Source organism: Phoenix dactylifera, chromosome 1, assembly GCF_009389715.1.
Source record: "Phoenix dactylifera cultivar Barhee BC4 chromosome 1, palm_55x_up_171113_PBpolish2nd_filt_p, whole genome shotgun sequence".
NCBI classification, from domain to species: domain Eukaryota; kingdom Viridiplantae; phylum Streptophyta; class Magnoliopsida; order Arecales; family Arecaceae; genus Phoenix; species Phoenix dactylifera.
Genome location: NC_052392.1, coordinates 37465879 through 37487867, shown reverse-complemented (window position 1 = coordinate 37487867; position 21989 = coordinate 37465879). Strand labels below are relative to the sequence as shown.

At 37.3% G+C, this 21989-nt stretch overlaps 2 protein-coding genes across 10 annotated transcripts; one reads left to right on the top strand and one right to left on the bottom strand.

Annotated features, from left to right (window-relative positions):
* The first annotated feature begins 297 nt into the window (after nucleotides 1–297).
* Nucleotides 298–8450, top strand: LOC120103804 (pentatricopeptide repeat-containing protein At1g43980, mitochondrial-like). Of its 3 annotated transcripts, none has more exons than XM_008812708.4 (3): nucleotides 298–3609; nucleotides 4977–7545; nucleotides 8184–8450. In XM_008812708.4, exon 1 carries the CDS (start codon nucleotides 399–401, stop codon nucleotides 2325–2327), a length of 1929 nt encoding a protein of 642 aa, XP_008810930.2. In that variant the 5' UTR covers nucleotides 298–398; the 3' UTR covers nucleotides 2328–3609; nucleotides 4977–7545; nucleotides 8184–8450. The 3 variants fall into 3 exon arrangements, with proteins under 3 accessions (XP_008810930.2, XP_026666245.2, XP_026666244.2); XM_026810444.2 differs by having other exon boundaries at nucleotides 298–5317; nucleotides 6251–7545; XM_026810443.2 differs by having other exon boundaries at nucleotides 298–7545.
* Nucleotides 2927–21682, bottom strand: LOC120103797. Of its 7 annotated transcripts, none has more exons than XM_039133480.1 (8): nucleotides 21373–21682; nucleotides 20336–20450; nucleotides 17509–17670; nucleotides 16700–16746; nucleotides 11773–11929; nucleotides 10569–10635; nucleotides 10373–10489; nucleotides 2927–3034 (listed from the first exon to the last, which is right to left on the bottom strand). In XM_039133480.1, exons 1-7 carry the CDS (start codon nucleotides 21577–21579, stop codon nucleotides 10426–10428), a joined length of 819 nt encoding a protein of 272 aa, XP_038989408.1. In that variant the 5' UTR covers nucleotides 21580–21682; the 3' UTR covers nucleotides 2927–3034; nucleotides 10373–10425. The 7 variants fall into 7 exon arrangements, with proteins under 7 accessions (XP_038989408.1, XP_038989415.1, XP_038989406.1 ...); XM_039133487.1 differs by having other exon boundaries at nucleotides 10373–10480; nucleotides 21373–21680; XM_039133478.1 differs by lacking the exon at nucleotides 2927–3034 and adding an exon at nucleotides 6428–7576.
* Nucleotides 21683–21989: the final 307 nt, after the last annotated feature.

Sequence of the window (21989 nt, the reverse complement as noted above, 5' to 3'; positions counted from 1 at the left end):
TAGTGATTCTAAAGAAAAATGTAAATGCCTAAAATCCTAAACATTCAATTTCTATTCTTTCCTAGCATTTAAATTTTATTTTTATTTCAATTTTGATTTCAATTACGAATCAAATAGGTTGAAATAATGATTATTTTAATTTTTATTTCAATCGATCTCGATTGTGAATGCGTTTCCATAAGGAACCTTAGGAAAGAAAAGTGTTTTTTTTTATTAAAAAAAAAAAAGCGCTTTTGAGACCTGGGAAGAAAACCCCCCATGCCTCTCCCTCTCCTCCCCCACCAAACTCCAAATGGGAGGAGAAAACTACCAAAAGAAGCAAGAAAGGAAGCATCGGAAGATAAACAAAAAATGGGGTGCCCCTCCCTCCGCTCTTAAACCCCGCATCTTAGCCCCTTATGATCATTTCCCCTCCAAACCTTGGACCCTTCAAAAAATTCGATATTTCCTCCTTTTCTATTCTCATTGGCCACTGCCTCTCTCTCAACTCCCTTCCCTCCGCCCAAACCCTCCATTCCAACCTCATCAAAACCGGCCTCCACCGCCACACCTTCCTCGCCAACCGCCTCCTCGACCTCTACTCTCGCCTCGGCTCCACCACCTCCGCCCTCCGAGTCTTCGACGAAATCCCCTCCAAGAATGCCTTCTCGTTCAACATTCTTCTCGCTCTGCTCTCCAAGACCGGCCGCATTCACGAAGCCCGCCAGCTCTTCGAAGAAATGCCCCTGCGGGATACTGTCAGCTGGAATTCCATCATCTCCGGGTACATCTCCAATGGCTTGTTCGATGAGGCCTCTGAACTGCTCTACGAAATGCAAGAACTCGGCGCGAGGTTCAGCGAGTACACGCTGTCCCTCGCTGCCTCCTGTGTCTCCGATGCTCGGCACGCCAAACAAGTGCACGGGTTTCTCATCCGTAGCGGCTCGAATTCATCGAACACCGTGGTTGGCAATGCACTTATTGATATGTATGGGAGGGTTGGAGTCGTCGGTTACGCTTGCGGTGTCTTTCGAGCCATGGAGGACCTCGATGTCATCTCTTGGAATTCGATGATCTCGGTTTACGGCAACTCAGGTCATGGTGAGAAGGCATTGGAGTGTTTCCGTTCGATGAGAGCTCATGGGTTTCCAATTGATGAGTTCACGGTGTCGTCGGTGATCCATGTTTGCGCCGACCTTGGGCATTTGGCCAAGGGTGAGCAACTTTTGGCCCAATGCTTCAAGATGGGATTCCTTTCGAATTCTGTAGTTTCTAGTGCTGTTATTGACCTGTATTCCATGTGTGGCAGACTGGACAATTCGATCCGGCTCTTCCAAGAAATGGACAGATGGGATTCGGCGCTCTTCAACTCCATGGCATCAACCTATGCACGAAGCGGGCTTGTGCATGAAGCTCTGAGGCTCTTTGTGCTGGCTCTGAGGAAGGAAATCAGGCCGACGGGATTCACCTTTGCAAGTATTCTGCGTTCAAGTTCCTGTTTTGGGTTGACCGAGCAGGGAACGCAGATCCACTGTTTGGTTTTTAAATTGGGTTTTGAGGCAGATTTGATTGTTTCTAGTGCTCTTGCAGACATGTATACTAAGTTAGGATCGACGGAATCAGCTATGAAAATTTTCTCAGCAATGGCTACCAAGGACTTGGTCTTCTGGAATACCATGATCATGGGCTTTGCTCAAAATGGGCAAGGCACAGAAGCTCTAAGAATCTTCAAAGAAATGCAAGAGAGTGGTAACAAACCTGATAGAATTACTCTTGTTGGTGTTTTATCTGCTTGCAGTCATGAAGGCATGGTCCATGAAGGAAAGAGAGTATTTTCATCCATGGAGAAGAGATATCGGGTGGTACGAGGTCTGGAGCACTATAACTGCATGGTGGACATGATGGGCCGTGCAGGGAGGCTGAGAGAGGCAATGGAGATTATAGAGACTATGCCTCGCAAGCCTATTGCAGCAACATGGGAATTGCTTCTTGAAGCTTGCAGGATTCACAGGAATGTGCGGCTGGAAGAAATAGTTGCAGAGAAAGTGATGGAGTTGAAGCCTCGCTCGTCACTTCCTTATTTTGTATTAGGTCGGATGTATGGTACAAGAGGGAGGTGGGACAGCATGGCTCGAGTGTGGAAGACCATGCGAGAGAGAGGTGTGAAGAAGGTCAGTGGATGCAGTTGGATTTGCATCAGAAATCTTGTCTTCGTTTTTAAATCTGATCAGATATTGCATTATGGAGGGGAAGAGACATACCTGGTGTTGCGTTTGTTGTGTTGGGAGATGGAGGGTGAGGGATATGTTCCTGAACAGCATGCAGAATTTGAGGATCAAGAAGAGTGAGGCTGATAATGCATTGCTGGATGTCTTTTTGATGGATTGAAGTGAAATACTGAATTTCATGGGCTCTAATTTTTAGGCTATTTTTTGTGTTTTATATTCCTTGAAGTGGAAAACACTAAACGGCCTTTGTCTAAGCTCCACAGAGCTTTCACAAGGTTGCTTGAGCTCATCTTGTGGGTTGAGCTGCAGAAATTTAGGCTTCAGATAATCAGTCTGGCGCTTATGGAAAGGAAGGTGACTATTAGCATACTTACCGGCATAAGCAACTGGAAAATGTTTGCTTTTAACTTGCTTGTTGGTTGATGGATGGTCAATCAATTTGGATTATTTTAACAATAGGTCGGAAGGAAAATTGCTTGTTACATTTCAAAACTGACAACATCAGATGACACCTCCAAGATTACGCTTCCATTGTAACTCTAGAGAACCACAGAACTGAACCTTTTTCCATGCATCATGAATGACAGGGAGAAGTATACTGGGTCAAGCAACAGTTCTTCCTACATTACCTAAAGGTTGTCACTGAGGCGTTAAATTTTTCACAAGGGGAATATCGCTATAGATCGGAACAGGAAGATATGTCCCAGAAAACTTACAGACGTTGAAGCAGGTGATATCCGATCCTCCACAGCTGTTCTTGCCTGCTTATCCAACACTGTTGGCACTTTAGGTAGCATTCCGATAACTGGCCTTCTGAATGGTTCTCTCTGTTGAATATACTCTTTCATTATTGTAGCAGTTCTTGTTGTATACACAAAGTACTCGTATGTTTACACACTAAGGGTGGAAAGACCCTATTTGATTAATTATATCACAAGATTTTACAGATCAATCATCAGGGATTGGTTCAAGAAATGAAGTACAGATGATCAGACCTTTTCTGAGCAAAGAGCCAAAGGGAGACACCATGCCTTGTATACTCCTCAATCAGTTGATATGGTAACAGATGTTAAGAAGTTTTCTAGAGTTTCACGTTTACAACCTTTTTGAGTTTAGATGCGGTGGTGTGGTTCAAAGTGGCTGGTCACTTATTTTTTGAGAGAACAGTGTGGCAGATTACTTACATCTGCCTTTTGACCTTTTAGTGATGCTACATACAGCAACAAATTTTCGCCTCAAAAATTTGCAGGACATCTCTATTTGTGTATCTACATGTCATAGTGTTATCACAGGAATGAGGCTTCGAGCAATATTGAACTCCCAAGAAGATACTTCTTACCTTCATGGGTAACAAGCTTCAGTGGATAAGGTACTCTTCGGGTAGCAAGCTTCAGTGGATAAGGTACTCTGCTATGTCACCCACTGCTAGTGTTAGTAGGTTGTGCAAATTATCCGATCTTGTAATCAAATCGACATATATAGAATTGATTTTCTCAAGAAAAATATATATGAAAATTAGAGACAAACCCATAGTATCTGGACCTAGAGGTGCAAAGAGATTTGTTGGTTTCATGAAAAGTGCTTTTGTAAATCCTGATTTTTATTAACGCGTATTTAACAAATAATGTGATTATAAAGCCTGTGTTATTACCATGTTATGTAGGGAACTGAGAAACAAAAATTCAACAGAAAAGGAGACAAAGAAGGAAGATGAGGAGGTCAACAATTGTTGTCTAAGCTAGTTAGCATTTCTCATCTTGATGGTGGCACATTGTATCACAATCCTTAAAAAAATGAAAAAAAGAAAAAAGATGAGGAGGAGAGTGTAGAAAGTGAGAGAACCGGAGATAGTGAAAGGAATAAAAAAGGGAACTTTGAGGAGAGTCGTGCAAGGGGAGTAGACAAGCAGAGAGGAGTCTGAGGGGGTGGATGGACAAAGGGGGGAGTGAGAGAGAGCAAGGATGGTGGAGGAGGTGAGTTGGGGTAAGATTATTTCTTATGCAAGAAGAATGTGATTAGGGGATGAAGACTTGGTCTTTTGAAGGTTGTGCATAAAAGAACATGAAGGGGGAAAGAACCCTTAGATATTTCATAAAACTAAATTTTATTTAGGTATATTAACAAACATATATTAACAAAATCTAATGAAATCTTGTTTTATGAAACATATTCTCAAAATCTAGACATTAAACAATTAAATTGCTTTATAAAATTGTAATTTAGACCTAAGCTGGAAGTAGGGAGATGTGACTAATTTTTGAATAATTCTTTGACATCACTAGGGTATTAATTTTCATAGCAATGCTTGAATCTGTACATGTTAGTGGTGAAGAGTGTCAGCACCTATCTTGTTTATCTTTTCCACATTTCCATATGTTACTTATGTAGAAACTTTAAATCATATTATAAAGAAAATCCTTTTCTCGTGTATTTCTTTTTCAAAGAAAAAGAGGGAGGCCTATCTGTACTATACCTACCTAAATTCTGAATTAGGTAACTATCCAAGATCCAAACACAGAACTCTAGTTGCTTAGCAAAGAGTAATGGCCACCTGGGAAAACCCATTTCTCAAGGAATTCATTTGGGTGCAAGTAACTTAAAATTTCTCTGAGGCATAATGGATTAGGTAACCCAATTACATTAAAAAATGTCATTAGCTTCAATAATTTGAGTAGGTCTGCAAATTTGTACAGAGACCATTAGTTTACTTGCATTATTATAAAAGGGTGCTCACCAAATGCCTAGCTAACTTAATCTTCTTCCTTACAGTTTGTCAACGTCCAATTGGAAGACACAAACTTCTAGAAGAAAATCTTTGTCACCATCTACAATCAATTAACTTGAAGTTTCGATATCGGGTCACCTTGGTGTCCACAGTTCCACTGAGAAAAACCTTTGTCACCATCTACAATCAATTAACTTTTTAACGCTCGTTATCAGGTCCCCTGGTGGACAGAGTCTAACTGAGAAAGCATCATGGCGAAGCCAATCATGCTTCCATGAGAGGAACAAATGGCGTCTACTTATGCTATCAAGAAAGCTGGGGAGATACGTTATGATGAAGGTTTAGTTCTTTTTCGTGGGGCATTGCAGTTGTTATCAGACTCAAGGTATTACGTAGGATGGAAATTATGACCATAATATTTAGCAATTTTTCCATCTGGTACCAAAGTTTGAAATATTTTATTTAGGCCAGCATACAGCCAGGTGGAAATAAAATAAATTATTTTAATATTTTTAAGATAAATTTATATTACATATCTTATTTTATCATAAAGATTTGACTTGATGATTCATATAATAAAATGCAAAATAAATATCAAACTTTTGAAATATGACTGGAGATAGAGAATTAGATAGTAAAGATTGGTATATGAATGACAGATTGTGGGAGATAAGGTTATTATAGAAGAAAATAGATATAGAGCGGAATAAGAGATTAGTTAGGATATAGATGACAAGAATTTGGAGTTAAATGTGGGAAGAATAAGATGGAAAGAAATGATTGGTTATGTGCATAATTTTTCTTTCCAAAACACCTATATTAAAAATTATTATATAATAAAATTTATTTTGTGAATCAAATAAGATTTCATATATGGGCAAAATTGACTGATCTGAAGAATACCCTAACGCTCTTTTTAATATAGTGTCAACAAACAATACAAATGTTAAATAATGGCTATTATTTATATTATGTAGTAGCCATTATAATGAAATAACAATGAAATAATGACCATTATTTAGATTCTCTATATTGATCTATATGTAATATTTTCATCTCGTAAACCATTACAGCAGCCGCTATAACAATGCTATGGCTATATTTCAAACCATTTTGCTGTTTATTATGTTTAGGCAACATCTAAACCAACAAAAAGCAGAAAAAAGTTCAGAATTAGTGTCTTTTGCTGGTATCTATCATTTGATGCAGCCTCTTAAGCAGGCGATATTTATGCTAATTTTTCATATTATTCATCTATTCTCATACTAATATTTAGCCTTTTTTTTTGTGCGTGTGATATGCCGACTGGATGGACCAGACCGCCATTGCACACCTATTAGGTTTGAGATTTGCTGTTGTATTGTTATTAGGAGACAAAATGGTCAAAAAGAGTGTACGGGCTTCAGGCAAATACGTCGTCTTAAAACAATCAATATACGTGGGATGAACGTTATAATGTACAGTCTTCATGCTTCCCTCTGGAACACGGCGAAGATGATCACAACCATGCATTAGATAAGATGACATGAGTGTTACCCATGCAAACCTAATCTGATTCCAAACAATCATACACTATATAAAAAACAAACAAACAAATAGTAGGAACTAGTGCTTGTCCTTAGGAAGACAAGAGAAACAGCTAGGAAAGGAGGAGATGCCCCTTGCGTATGTGCTCGTCCACAAATCCTTTTCTTGACCTCGTTGGATTTTATAATAGCACCCTATCAACCATGCAGCAAACAGATCAAAAAGTTTTAGGCAGCATAAGGACATAGGCCTTTGTCTATAAAAGGATTTGCTGTTGGTGATATGCTGCAATAGCTCAGGCGGCTTCTTCGGCTCTGCTCCATTAACACAATTCTCCCCCTCGATCCATCCAACCTGCTGCCTCTTCACTATGCTTTCTGTCCAGCAAGATTTGGCTGTTTGCTTCAGCTTCCCCACTCCTACTTGCATCATGAACGAGTGTTCAAATGATATCGAGTTCGATGCATGGACTGAAACAATCAGAGGTGGACCATGGAACCTTGGAGTCTATAGGAATTATGGCCATTATGGCAGTCCAAGCAGTCATGGATTCGGCTGGCTTGCCAATGATGGTGATTCAACTGTTACATCACCACCATCTGGGGTGAATGCAGGCTCACCTACATCTCAGAAGCATCTTTGTTCCAACTCAAGAGCACAGGCCATCAGCCAACACCGACAAGAGATGATCAAAATGGTTGATGACATGCCAGAAACCATCAATGAGCTTTCCCTACGAGATCTTGTGGAGTTGCCCAAGATTGCGAATTTCATACAGGACACTCCAGAGAAAAAGAGAGAAGACAAGATTCTGAGTGCGGAGGAGCAAAAGAAGGCAAAGAAGGGGATGAGGAGGGTTCCAAAGAGCAAGAGCATGTACAATGGAGCTTTCCTTCTAAAAATGTTCTTCCCAGTATCTTTGGGTGGAAGGAGGAAGAGCTCTGTAACCTCTCGTTCCTCTTTGCCGAAGCCTATGCTGACAGATGGCGAGAAGGGCATGCTGGAGAAGAATACTGATGGCAAGTGGTGGAAGGAGAATGAGTTGAGCTATTTGAGCCAAAACAATCGCACCGACGGTCGAGGAAGGTAAGCTTTTTGCAGATGAAAATTCTTAGATCTCAGGAAACAGAACAATCAGAATTTTTTCCTAATTCTTATATGTATGTAAATGGCTTTGAGATTTACTATAACAGTTATATATATTGCTGATAAATTCTTCCTTGTATTTTTCTCACACCACCAAATCTTGTTTTTCTCATTATACTTTTAAATAATGGATAAGGCGTAGTTTTTTTTAATACCTCAAAATTCAAGTAAAAATTTCTTTTCCTTTCTGAGAGTATACCCTCTTTTTATCCTCTGTATTATCCTTTGACTATTCAAATCCATAAGTCATTCAAAGTGCATAACTAATAACCTAACATGAACTCTGAATAAAATGTCACTTTGTTTTGTCACAATCTTCTGGAGCTAACAACACTTTTTAAAAGATGCACTAGAAAGACAAACATAGAATAATGAAAGAATATACACAGAATAATTCAAAAAAGGTCCATCAAATATGAGGCCTTCTCCAGCTAAATTGATCGGCTAGGTTTTACATAGCAATAGTAAGATTCAGGTAACAAAGATTAGATAATCAACAATCAAAAAATTCATTCATCAATTTACAGGTATCAGCCGCATCAAGATGTAATTTTGAACTGTTTTTTCTGGTGTTGCAGGAGAAAGAATGGCTGTTATTCCTTTTTCCAGAGTACCAAGAATAAAAGCTAGAGAGATTTGAGGGTGGAAGCACTCAATGGAATGAAATGAACAAAGTTGTAAAATTCGTTGTTTTAATTCTGGGAAACACCTCATATTATGATTATATAATAACTGCCTGCACAGAGGAGCCTGGCTTGTAGAGATTTTCGTTTCATTTTCCCTTCTTGTTTTCTAATTAAAATTACCTTTTACAAAGATATGTAAATGATAAAGGATATACTTTTGAGAAAGTTTTGTCGATGACATAACTTGTCTGCCAGAAATATGCTTTCCATACAATAGTAGCATATCTTGGTGAACCTGACACACACAGACGGGCATGAATTGTGGGAGAGGACTAATTGTAAGTGAGATAACATTTGGTTTGCTCTAGATAAAATTTGGACAGATTTAGCTGAAGATAAAACCAGTACAATTCTACTGGTATAAACAAGGATTATGGAAAACCAAGGAGGTAATACTTCACAAGTTCAATTCTACAAAAAAACACCAACTTGTTAGTATGCAACAACTCAAACACAACAGAGTAGAACCATGCCATACTACTTAGCAAAGTACAAGGTTCTCATAATAAATTGCAGAGCCAATTTGAGTGTTTATTGTCGCTGTTTTGCTTAGTTACATTTCTTTCATATATCTTATGAGATATGGATGTTTATGTGAGAACAAGGTTGATACTATGTAACTTGCAAAATATGTGCATTAATGTATGGCATGGACAAAAGGCGCTAGCCATGGTGCATTCTACAGACCTAACATTACAGTTAACCAATCACAACTACAGTATAACTGAAAAAAAGTATTTAGATGAATAGTATGATTTAGAAAGTTGCACTAGAAACAAATGCACATTATTAAGAAGAGGAGGAAGAAAAAGGATTTAGTATCTTATCCTGTCAGCACATCCAGCCTAACATTTTGCTCAAAATCCATCAATGGTGAGGCTTTACAATCCTCACTTCAACTAGCAGGAAGTGTCATGCATAATGCCAAATGCAAAAAATGGAATCATGAGGTCATGGATCCAGATATGCAATAAAAGGGACCTGCATATTTAAGATAACTCTAGAAAATAGAAATTATTTTGATACTATTCTCCAGTTTAAAACAGGAGATATAGTTTGGGTCCGGTCAAAGTTGCTCCTTTATTGTAAGGGAGGCAGATTTCTGGAGTATACAGTTACTTTGTTCAATGATAGACAATTACTGACATTACTTATTCTTGCAAAACTACATGAAACAAGTATGAAGAAGGACTTGAAAAAAATTGCAAGTAGGATAATACTAGCTGAGAACAACCAACGCAGCAGTATGGCACCCCCAGAGTTATTCGATTTTCCAGTAGAATTGATATTTCCACAAAGTCAATGAAATTTAATACAACAGACAAAATGTCCACTAAAAACAATCAACGGATCAGATTAAGGCCTCCTATTTACAAATAGTCGTTACACTGTTCAGCCAGTACCCAGATGAGGGAATATCTCTCACGTCTGGACACATAAATACTCTCATAAGTTTGAGCATAAGTGTTTTCTTTTCTGTTTTTCCCATTATTTTCAAGCTTTGATTTCCCTTGCCAAAGTCAAAGCAAAAGTCCTATCGTACTAAGCAAAATACTACTAAAAATCTCACTGATTATAAGCTTACGATTAAGGAAGACTGGTTGCATTTAAAAGTCAGGATCTATGTATCTAAACCTTGTAGATCAGTACTATTTCACATAAGCTCTGAAAAAAATCATGATCAGTCACAGAGCAGCATTTTGTTAAAAATCTGCATTAGTAAGAATGGCTAAAAAGTCAAATAACAATTACAGTGGTTGTATACAATCAGTACTATTTTCTTTTTTATACACAGTATCCTGATAGTCTACTATCAGTCAATAATCAGATAACTGCTAAAGGACACCTAAGCAGAATATCTTCCATGGTAATGAGCATTTGGCTCTTAAGCTAGCACGCTTTTTTTCCTTTTCCCCATGTAGTGCTTTGCAGTAGATGCAATGAACATACATAAAGGACCTTGAAACCATTTCTAGTGAATTGTTGATCTAAGCAAAGGACAAATATTATTTTTAGAAAAAAAAAACACTTGAATCAAATAAGAATGGAGACAGCTTCTTTTTTTCAAGCTCTTAACTTACTCATAAGTTGGGACCAATCTATGATGATAATGTCTTCTTGGAACTGTTATGCATTAGTGGTCATCGATATCCCCAGTATCTTGCAAGGAAACACCTCTTACTTTTGCTCTGTACAAACTATGCCACGTCATGGAAACAGGACAGACATAGTTGGAACAACCTTGGAGCAAAAACGTTATAGAATTGTAACAGTTACCTGCGAGACACAGGGGCAGCTCGTCGACTTATCTTCACAGACTGAGAATCCTTTACGGATGGCATCTCTGCATGAGCAGTTTAGTTAGCTGGAATAGTTCACTGCTAGTAAAAATTTTTTGACTAACAAACGGAACAATAGAGAAGGGTAAAATATTAGAGATCATAAATATTAGAAATCACACTATAGAGCATGAAAACACATTAAGCAGCTCATCCATGTAATCTCTGACCTTAGAATACAGGTATCAGAAGATGATTTTTCCTGGATAAATGCCTTCTTTATTTATCTAATCTATAAACCCTTCAATCTGTAAGGAATGGTTTTCCTATCAATGATATGACAATGCTGAAAAGTTTCAAGTGAAACAAAAGCGCCACATATAGTCATATTCCACGGAACATAAGATGTTTATCAGCTATTATTTTCAATAACCACTTAGGTTAGAATATCTATGCATGCAGACCATTAAAAACCATCCTATCAAAGTCAACTGAAGATATTCACCTCACTCTTGCATTTTCACCATAATGTGTTGCATGTCCTTCTCATGTCCACCAACAAATATTGCTGGTGATACCACCTTACAAGGACCTTCTTGTCATCTATGTTCTGTAAGAACCATTTAACCATGTCATCCATCTTAGTTGGCTAGACATTAATTAACATCTCTCCTTAGGCAATCCCTCTATATACGCTATATGCATTGATCCCTCTATATATGCTCAATGTATACTATATTACACCATCCAGTACACTCTGCAAGTAATATAAGTTTAAACATTTTGGTACCTTTATCTATGGGCAAAATGATTGAATAGAATATTCTGCCAGCTCTCTTTTTTTGGGGCAGATTGCAAATAAGGCTTCATAAAATTAACTCCAGTAGGTGAAGTGATGTTAATTCACTATTATCTATCATTATACTTCTTCCATATATTTTAGATCTTATGCAGAACTCGTAATTCCTTTTGAACCATAAAGGTCAATCAAGTATATGGTCGGTTGATTGCCCGATTCACATTATTTTTAAGTCAAGGTTTATACTTTTAGTTCAATACAACAAAGTGCTCATATAAAAAGATACCCTATAAGTAAAGCGTCTAACCATATCATTATCTTGCCTGCAAAGGAAAGCAAAACCCAAATTTACTCCATGAAGCCAATTAACAAAAATAGATAGAGGTCAAAGGCAATCACTTACCTGAAGATTCTTGCATCTCAGAAGCTAACATCGTATCATAGTTGTTGAGGGTATCAGAAGCAATGGATGGTTTGTCTGATGTCTTTGACTTAGGTGCCTTCCTTTTACTAAGAAATGAAAGAGCATCAAGCTGCTTCTGCAGGCTATCATTCCTCTCCTGGTTAACAAGTAGACATATTCTATGTAACAACACAAGTTGCTGGTTCAATCCTCACTAATATAATTGTGAGAAACTATAAGCTTTACAGAAGAAACTTGACTACAGATCATTGAGTTCATGAAATTCACCATGATAAATGAATAAGATTGGTTCGTCATCATAAAAAGAAGTATTTCTTTTACATATGACATAGCACCTTCATGTCTTAACGTATGCGAGCATACAAGATGGACCATTTACTAAACTTTGAGCCGTAGAAATGTACAGTGACAGCCAAACAAACATATCATGTGAACCTGTTAAGTGCATGTGCCAATGTTCTCTTGACTCCATGTTAACATGACCGTCTCTCTCAATAGGATGGATATGGCTAAACATTCACTACTATAGTTACCAGCATTGTATTAGTCTAACATCTCAAATGATATCTTGTCCAGTTACATTATTTGATTGGTATAAATACAACGATCATTTTTGTATCAGACAAACGACAATAAGAAGAAATGATGGCAGACAAAGAATATAAAGCCATGATTGCCATAAACCAAAAGGTGAACTAAAACACACAATTACAAACGAAGAGGAGAAAGGAGCAGGAGGAGATCAAGCTATCAGCAAGAATGGAAACTACTCAAAGCCAGTAAATCATGTTCAAAGTGAAAGTAAGGTAGGCATGTCACGAGAAAGCACATTAGCAGATATCCCCAAATCCTCCAAGAAAAGCATGTCATCTCCAACCTTCTAAGAGTAGTAACAAGCCCAACTGTTGCAGCCACTAAAAGGTTTTCAGAAATAGTGTTTCCTAGAAAATTTGCTGCCAATTACATGGTTAAGCAATCTTATAAGCCAACAAATAGCAGTCTGACAAATTCATAAAGACTGAGAAAGATTGGTAGGACAGTAGGCACAGCAAGATAATTCCCACCACCAAATCATAAAGACTGAGACAGATTGCAAGAAGTGAAAGGCCCCTTTCCACCAAATCCTCAGGTTTGTCACACAAAAATCATCTTAATATTCTGTCCACCTTCCTGTCGAAATCATAGCATTTAATAGGAAGGTGTAACAAAGAGATGATAAAAGCCAAATAGGAGAGGAACTGATACCCAATGATCACTGGAGAAAATTTTCAAAAAATTAAATGTTGGCCTAGTTGAAGGCAACAACTGGAAAAGGCCACATAAGCTTTTATATTACAATTGTATGTTAAACTCCAACAATCTTTTGGCGATAATACAATTGAATCGTTGAATTGAACCTCACCATCAACATGGATGAAAATTCTTTAAGTTCGATGCATTCTGGCAAACTTTCCATCAATTAACATATTTCAGTCACACTAGTTCTTTGAATCTTTTTGAAAGCAAAGGGCATTAAGGGATGATGGTGCAATACTTTGGTCCAACAGTTGGAGATGATTGACTGAGGATTTAATACAATCACTCATGAAAGCTCTTTAAATGGACAGAATAAGTGCTCAAGAGTTGCAGAAATCCATTGATACACTAGAGTTGGCACATTGTCCATAATTACGAAATCATTAAGATGGTATGCACATTGATACAGATAAGACAAATCTGTGCGCCAGAATACTGTATAAAAATTAGCCTCAAATTGGAGACACGTAAGCATTAACACTGGCACGTACTTATTGCATTATTTTTCCTTATACATCAATTCCAACCATATGCCAATTGGTCTTTTGCTTTGAATTTTTCCATAGCTAACCTTCATAACATAAACACATAATAAGATATCGCTTTCTGAAATGCTGTCTTGTATAACTCATGCCTCCACATAATGGCACAAGATCAATTTAGTGATTTATCCAGCTTAAGATATCTCCTCTATTCATCTAAAGTATGCTAGAGTCATTTACCTTCGCCCATCTATGAAACCACATCTAGTCCAACAGCCTTGTTCCTCTTCAGGTTTCCTAGTAAACTCTATTTCTGTTAAACTACCAACATTATGTCTTGCAACTTCTACATAGATTTAGAAGCTATGACTAACTCTATGGCAACTTTCCTAATCAAATTGTTAGTTTTCCCAATGACTTTCTATTCCCATCCCCTCCATTACTAATTTGCCTCTAAAAATTTTGATGAATGTCCTACTAAAGTATAAAACATTATGTCAAGACATCTTGGGATTTAGAAAATGGTTTTCCACCGCTACTATCACATCCAAAAGTACAATCCAAAAGTCCAAAATAAATTTAGTTTAGTTGGTCAAACATTCCCTGCAATGTCATTTGTCCTGAATGCGCAACTATCTTTCCTTTTTCAAAACATGTGTAATAATCTTGATGGACATACCTAGGTTTTAGCTGAGCTGGACCATAGCCAAGCTTCAAGCCAAATGGTAGACAAAGCAATTTTACCCCAAAGAGGAGGAGAAGGCAGGGCATTGCTTAGTAAAATGGTAGAAGGCTTGGATTGACAAACATGACAGTAAGAGGCTTGGACCTATTCCAAGACCGCCCCTCCCAAAACCCCAAGTTGTCGAGACCATAACCGAGTAATGGCCCTTTTTATAGAGGGAGAGAGGGCGGGCTTGTGGTGCCCACCATCGCCTTTGTTGTGGGAGGGATGGAGAGGGTTGAGGATTGAAAAGGTTGCTAAAACAAACAGGGAAAGGAAAGGAAAGTTATAGCAGGTGGGAAGGGGATTGTTGGGTGGCTAGGGCATACCTGAAGGGTGGACCAATAGAGGTGACAATCCTTGATAGAGCCATGAGAGTGGAGGGAGATAACTGGAGGGATAATGGTGAAGGTTGGTGGCAGTTCTCAATGGAGTTTACCAAATATAGAACAAAAAAGGAAGAGGGAGGATGTGTTACTTAACGCATTATTCCTAAGCCTGATCTTACAAACATCCCTAAGCCTGCCAAATGGATGGGCCAAGCCAAGCCCATCTATATATATGGGTTGGCTAGCCAATGATGAGTTCTAATGATGGCTGGGTCACTAAACATGTCATACCAAGGAAAAATAAAATATAGAAAAAAGTAGCTGGAATTGATGGTGGCAACTTCAATATGTGTATAATAAGATTTATCTCATATTAGGCTATTACTTCTACGCATATGACATGAAGATTAATTAATATGGAAATAGATGAATATTTTGCAAACCTATCCAATGATTTTATAATGCAGTGCTCATTCAAAGAACGCATGAAATTTAAGGAGAAAAGGTGAATCCTGATATGAGAGTGTAAAAGACACCTCTTGCGAATGGAACTGGTTTTTAGAAGTACAATGTACAATATCTTGTTATCTGCTTTCTATGCAATAACTTGAGATGTCATTACCTCATAGTTGGCTAAAAGAAGCTCGATGTACAAGCTCAATTTTGATTTTACGAAAACAAAAACGAAGTCTAAACTCATCAATATACATGAGGGTTCTATTTAAAGCAATTGGATAGCAAACAAAAAAGAAAAACTTGCACTACATCTTCCAATCTCTTAATGTGATATAATTTGAAATGAAGATGTTCCATCAAAAAATGGGCAATAGAAGTAGCCTAATCAGTCTATATGATTGCTTACATAAATTCAAAAACCATTGGAGCAGGACAAAAACATTAGTAACGTACCATTTTGATGCAAAACTGACATCAATACAGGTGCCAAGATGCCAAAACCTTGTGTACCAGTATGTATCAGGTATACCAATTTGTATCAATCCATGCCGATGTGCAAGATTTCAAATTCCGTGGGATAGGGGTGTCCTAGTTTCTACATGAAACGGGATGCACAACTGTCCCACCTCATCCCGGCGACAGTCCCAGTCAAGAGTTTTGTAAGTACGCTTTGTCTCTTTCCCCTTCTTTTCCTTTCCTTTCCTTTCCTTTCTTTGTCACTCTTTCTTTTTTTTTCTTCTTTTTTCCCCTTTTTTCCTTACCTTCCTTTCTTTCCTTTTTCTTCTTTCGTTTTCTTATCCCTTCCTTTGATTCTTTCTTTCCTTCCTTTTTCTTCTTCTTCTCTCTTTCCTTTCTTCCTTCTTTTCTTTCACCTTTTCTTTTCTTTTCTTCATCTTTCCTTCCTTTCTTTCTTTCCTTTTTTCTTCTTCTTTCCTCGCCTGGATGAGTTTCAGAGTCCCAACCCCGTCATGGTCTTGTTTTCTCACAGAAACGGGATGGGACAATCGGGACATTCCCCGTCCTGCCAAGAAAACCCTCATCCCGCTAGGACTTAAAACATTGTAGGTGTGTACAAACAGTATGCACAAACCATATTGGTGCATACTTGCAATTTTTCATTCTTTGTTATGCTGTCAATTTTGACCTGTACCATTGGTACTAGTATTGTAGCACAACCATACTATTCTGATAGAAAATTGTACAGGATTTAGTACCGATATTTAAAACCTTCTTTTGTCAAGTTACAAATGATTCAGCAGTAAATATCTATAATGAACTACATATTGTTCTTAATGAGTAAAGGTTAATAATAAGGTATGAGATTAATCACTAATAATAACAATAATAATTAAAAGTTGCTACTATAAAAGAAAAGATTAATAATAACAAAATAGAGAATTTAGTATGAGATTCATTGTGCATCACAAGATTAATATTGATACTAAATTCGTATAGCATTAGAACCAAGAAAATTTTAATATTTACTAGTAGTCATCAAATGCAAAGGAGGAATAAAAAAATTGGTTGTTTTTACAATAACATACAGGTTGTACATATGTGTGTGTCATAAACATGTCCAGGTAACTTAAAAGCTAAATGGCTTACAAACAATCACCTACCCTTTCCGATGATAGGATTCCCATTAACCGTGTTGAGTGATCTCGTTCTGAAACGGAGAAAGCAATATATAAAGAATCAGTACAATATTCAGATAGAGGAAAATATATCATGAAAATTAACCATATTGCATATATACATGTGAATTGATGATATGATAGAGCAAAAGCTACACTCAATATGTTTAAGCTTTTTCTTGTAAAAGTTACTATCCCACTAAAAGATCGAAAAAGAAGAATAAGATGGTATGGTGTAACTCATGAAAAAGTTATATTATAATGAAATTGGTCAAATAATCAGTTAATGAAGTAAGCCAAAGGCACACATGCATGCCACATACATACATGTACGTATTAATCTACAAGTGAATGCAGACCCAGAGAGATCCCAGAGAGATTTTTTGCCCAACAGATATATATCCTAATAATTGGAGTGATACAATTTTGTGTCATGCCAGAATGATGTGTTAAGTCAAATACTTCCTCAAATTTATTTCATATATCCAGTAATCACAGCACACGAACCATCGTGGAAGCTTTGGAAACAAAAAAATCAAATATCCACCAATCCCTATGGGATCTCTGTACTTGGATCTAATCACCCTAATAAGATAACCATTGTCAAAGGCATATTGGAACTATATATTTAGTGGAAAACAGTAGAACATGTTCCTCAAGATAATCAAGCACGCCCATGATGTTAGTTTAAATACATTTAATGCACCTGGCAGACTACTTTCTGAAGCAGAAATTACATGATTCAAAAACAAAAGAAAATGGAAACATATTCTAGTATGAGGAAGACTAACAACCTTTTACGACTTCATTTTGCTTCTTCTTGCAGGCTTTAAAAAGTGATAGAGCAAGATCTGCCATCACATCATTAGCTGATGAGTTGATGACTCTATTGAGAGAAAATGAGATGCGAGGTAGTCCTTTCGACTTGAGAGCTATCAATTTTGCATGAGCAGCACCTGAATTACCAGAAATTTGTGTAACGCATGAGTCAAGTAGCGTCCTCTTGTAAAAAGTTCCAAACTCAAATAACATTGATCAAGTTAGGGTGTGCCAAATTTTTTTTCCTAAAAAAAAAGGTTAACAAAAATTATTTTCACTTATTTACAAAATATAGAAAAGCAAATATGATTTTGTGTACAGATTAGAAAGTTTCCACCTCAAAGATCACTGACAACTAAAACTTTTGACATCAAGAACCCTCATCAAGTTTATTTTAGCTGGCTAATTGGATTAACATAGAATGCTAGTTTTCTAGAATATTAAGTACTTAAGTTTATTAAGGTTCCTTACCATCACGGTGAAAAATGAGAATTCTTGGATGGCCATTTTTATGCAATATTCCCAAAATAACCCCTGCATGCAGTCTATTACATAAATATGCTTCTGATTAACCATAGATCAGCCTTGTAGCGAGACACAAGGTGCATGTTTATCAGCATCCAGATCAGTAGGATAGGAAAGCTAGTGGCGGTAGTTGGGGAAAGGGACATCGAATCAACATAACTGATGAAGTGCAAGTAGTGGCGCTGAGAGAACAGCAACTGAAGACTCAGATTAAGGAATAAACCCGATGCAACTTATATTTCAAAGGATCTTTGCACTTTAACCTGAATGCATGGGAAGGCTGGGAAGAATCTGAGAAGAGAAGAAGTATAAGAGAATATCACTTATTCATGAGACATGCCAAATTCAACCTCTCCATTGGAGATTCAAGAGAGTGAAAACACAAAAGCATGCAGAGGGAGGGAGGGAAGGTGCATGGGATTTGAGGTCATGCAGTAAATTTTAAAAAAGATAAGAGTACTTTTATCACTTAGCAAAGACATGGTCATCACTCATCACTTGACTCTTGGCACCTACAAATTTGAAATTTAAAACCTTTCTGGTGGAAAGCAATCTTAGTCATTGGATGATAAGTTTATACCTTTATCCACACCTCAAGTAGTATGACTGTATGAAGATATGCATATATCAGGGGGGATTTGCAATACATGATAATTGCATGGGGTAACACTAGAGAAAACACATTTCCATTTACTGAAACAAAAAATAGTAAAAGTTAATTCATCAACACCACCAGGAGTTCCTAACATTCATGTAAAAATGGTTGTCCTTTTATTCCCCAAGAACCACTTGTATAGATTCAGTATTATCACAAGCATTTTTTTTAAAAAAAAATTTATCATAATTATCAAAAATAAAAGAGATTTAAGATAGACAACCAGACATACAGTTGAAGTTACAATTATTTGAAAAACAAATTATAATTAATTAAGCATGTAGACTAACACATGTATGAACCAGGTGATAGTTAATAGGCTTTCTCAACAAGTCAGGTTTTATCAAGTATATGTATCTCAAGTACGAACATGTAACAGGAGATATTAACACAAGCTGACAGCCTGACATTCAAGATAAACCTCTTCCTTTGAGATAGTAATCCCCCTTTCCTGGAGAGGATTAGCAAACACAGAAGCATAACTTAACTCACCCCTGCAAAATCAAACTTTTCAAAAATAAATAAATAAATAAATAAAAGAAAAATAACAAGTTTTGTAATTCTTCCTACAGCAGAAGGCTGCCATATTCCTATATTGAGCTTAAGTAGCCTCCTCCTTGAAGGAGCTCATGTATCAATGTTAATTAAAAGAGCATGATCAGTATAAGAAATAATCTCTGCTAGGAGTTTCTGCCACATGCAAAGTTACTTGTTCTTTTGCACCATAAAACAACATATTAGGTTGTCAGTTCTATTGCAAACACATGAGAAACATCTATATCATAACCACCAAAGAATTGTGTAACTTTAACACATAAAGACCACTAGAATCACAAGAAAGAAATAGAAATTCAGCATTTTTTTGGGACTTCAAAGAAAATCATATACTGAAAATTAAGCATGCAGATTGACATAAACATTCAATCTGAACATATCTTTCTGAAGGAACAAATCGAAACTCATCTTTGACAAAGCACTACAAGATCCTTAACAGATATAAACATGAGCTGGCCACATTAGGAGACACATTAGTTTAAGACAAGAAAATTAACTCATTAAGAACATAAAAATTTATCAATTACATACATGTAATGCAGGAGGAATCACAGCCTAAATAATGGGAATATTTTTTGGGATGATTGTTTCCCATCCTATTCCACCAATTTTTTATTTTTTAACAAAATCAGGCTTGAAGATTTCATGTCAGACCACCCTCTTTCCCAATGCTTCTAATCATATGACTGATGTCAGGTTGAGAGCTGGATTGTATCTTGTAAGAATATGAAAAGAATTTAACGGATTGTATGTGGACCATATAACTGACCAATATGGATGGGAGAAGGCTTGTTGACTATGGTAACAGCAAACCTTAAATAATTGAGGATAAGGCTTGTCGATTAAGGTAACAGCAAACCTTATATAGATGGGATAATGCATGCAGATTAAGGTTAAGACACACTTCAACTTCGTCATAACTTGCCAAAATTTTCAACATGTATAAAGTTTTACACTTCAAAATCGATGGGCCTAATTTTGTGCTTTCCTGTCGTGTAAAGACATAACACAGCTCAATCTTAAAATGCATCTTTAAAGATGATTACGAGTGGGCTAGAAAATCTTACCAGAGTCACTGGTAAGCTGACCACTCATAATAAGCTTTACATCCCCCACAGACAGAGATGATATGAGATACTCAACAAAGTCAGACCACGTGCCCCCAATTCCAATGTCATCTCTCTGCGTTGCAACATAAAAATATGAGATTCCATGAATCAAACACTAAAACATACACATTTGAGAGAACTTTGACCCCAGGCAACATAATTAACATTACCTAACATATCAAGAGACCACTTATTGTTGAAGAGAAATCAAAGAGTCACAATACAAGATTAAAGCATGGGCATAGAGGTTTAGTACCAATCAACATTAGAACCTAAACCTCCAGGTGTGCCGCACAATTTAAACTCTAATTTCTTGTGAGCAACATGACTGCTAAATTGCATTTTTTAAGACTTTGAATCATGTCATAAAATGGTATCTCTGAGAAAGTAAAAGATAATTTGCAGTGGGTTTGTAATATTCAAAAAAAGCAAATATCATTTCTTTTAGGTGCTGAATTCGAGAAAGTAGCATTTTTTTGGCATATTTAAATCTTTTTATATTAAAATGCTGCCAATGCAACTTCATATCAAATGTCGAGTGCTTGCACGAATACATGAATCTATCAACAGTGCCGACACCGATATTTATAGCATTATGATCAGCACAGTCAGCACAAACAGTGAAACCAAAAGGGCGAATCTTTATAAAATTCACTGCACGGTGCTTCTCATATTAGATAAAATGAAGCGACCTTCTGGTATGAAACAGCAAACACAAAGAGAATTTGTTAAAGTTTTTAATTTATCAAAGGCAATCTTTTCATCAAAAATCAGCAGAACTGGATCAAAAAAAAAAAGAAAGAAAGAAATTGGAGGATCAAAATAATGCCTAATTCATTAATTCAAAAATACGACAACGGAAGACAAATAATATCATGCAACCATGTGAATCATTGTCTAAAGGAGCAGGTGAAGGGTTTAGCATACGAATTGCTGGGTATTGGGAGAAAGGGAAAGTGAGAGGAATAGAGAGGGAGAGAGGGATAGAGAGATACGAGGTCTTCGAGCTCGGGGACGGTGACAACGCGCTCCCAGGTGTGAAAGTGGTAGTCCGTGGCGATGATATCGAGACGGGAGGAGTCGAGGGCATAGACGTAGATGAGGAAAGGGCGGCGATCGGCGCCGGCGTTCTCCTGCTCCCAGTCCGCCTTAGTTTCCAGGAATATGGGTTCGAACCCTTCGAAGCCCTTCTTCTCCGCCATCAGCGGGAGGAAACGGAGACGGGATCCACGGCAAGTGCGTGAGAGAGAGAGAGAGAGAGAGAGAGAGGGGCAGAAGAAACGAAAACCCTCCGTGACGCTTCTGAGAGTCGGCAAACGTAGAAAAGGAGGTTCACGTGGTGTCGGCAGACGGTACAGTCTGTACGGTAATATATCGCATAATCAGCCCTTTTATTATGCCCAGTGAACAGTAATGTAAGACGGAGCTGCCCACTGGGTAGAGAGTTGTCTTAGGCACTTCGTAAGCTTGTATTTTTTTTATTTTATTCGGTGTATTTGTATCCGCATTGTATGAGAAAGAAAAGAAAGGTAAAAGTAATCCAGAAGACTTTTGGAAAATTGCCCATGTCAATGTTATCATGAGCATGTATTTAGCTAGTTTTCAGTATTAT

Bases quoted from the DNA above. Each gene is read 5' to 3' on its own strand.
- LOC120103804 (XM_008812708.4), top strand. From the start codon at position 399: ATGATCATTTCCCCTCCAAACCTTGGACCCTTCAAAAAATTCGATATT.
- LOC120103797 (XM_039133480.1), bottom strand. From the start codon at position 21,579: ATGGCGGAGAAGAAGGGCTTCGAAGGGTTCGAACCCATATTCCTGGAA. The intron at 20,451-21,372 runs GTATCTCTCTAT...GTTGCAACGCAG, and splicing joins TCCCCGAGCTCGAAGACCTC to AGAGATGACATTGGAATTGG. The intron at 10,490-10,568 runs GTAACTGTTACA...GACGTGGCATAG, and splicing joins GCTGCCCCTGTGTCTCGCAG to TTTGTACAGAGCAAAAGTAA.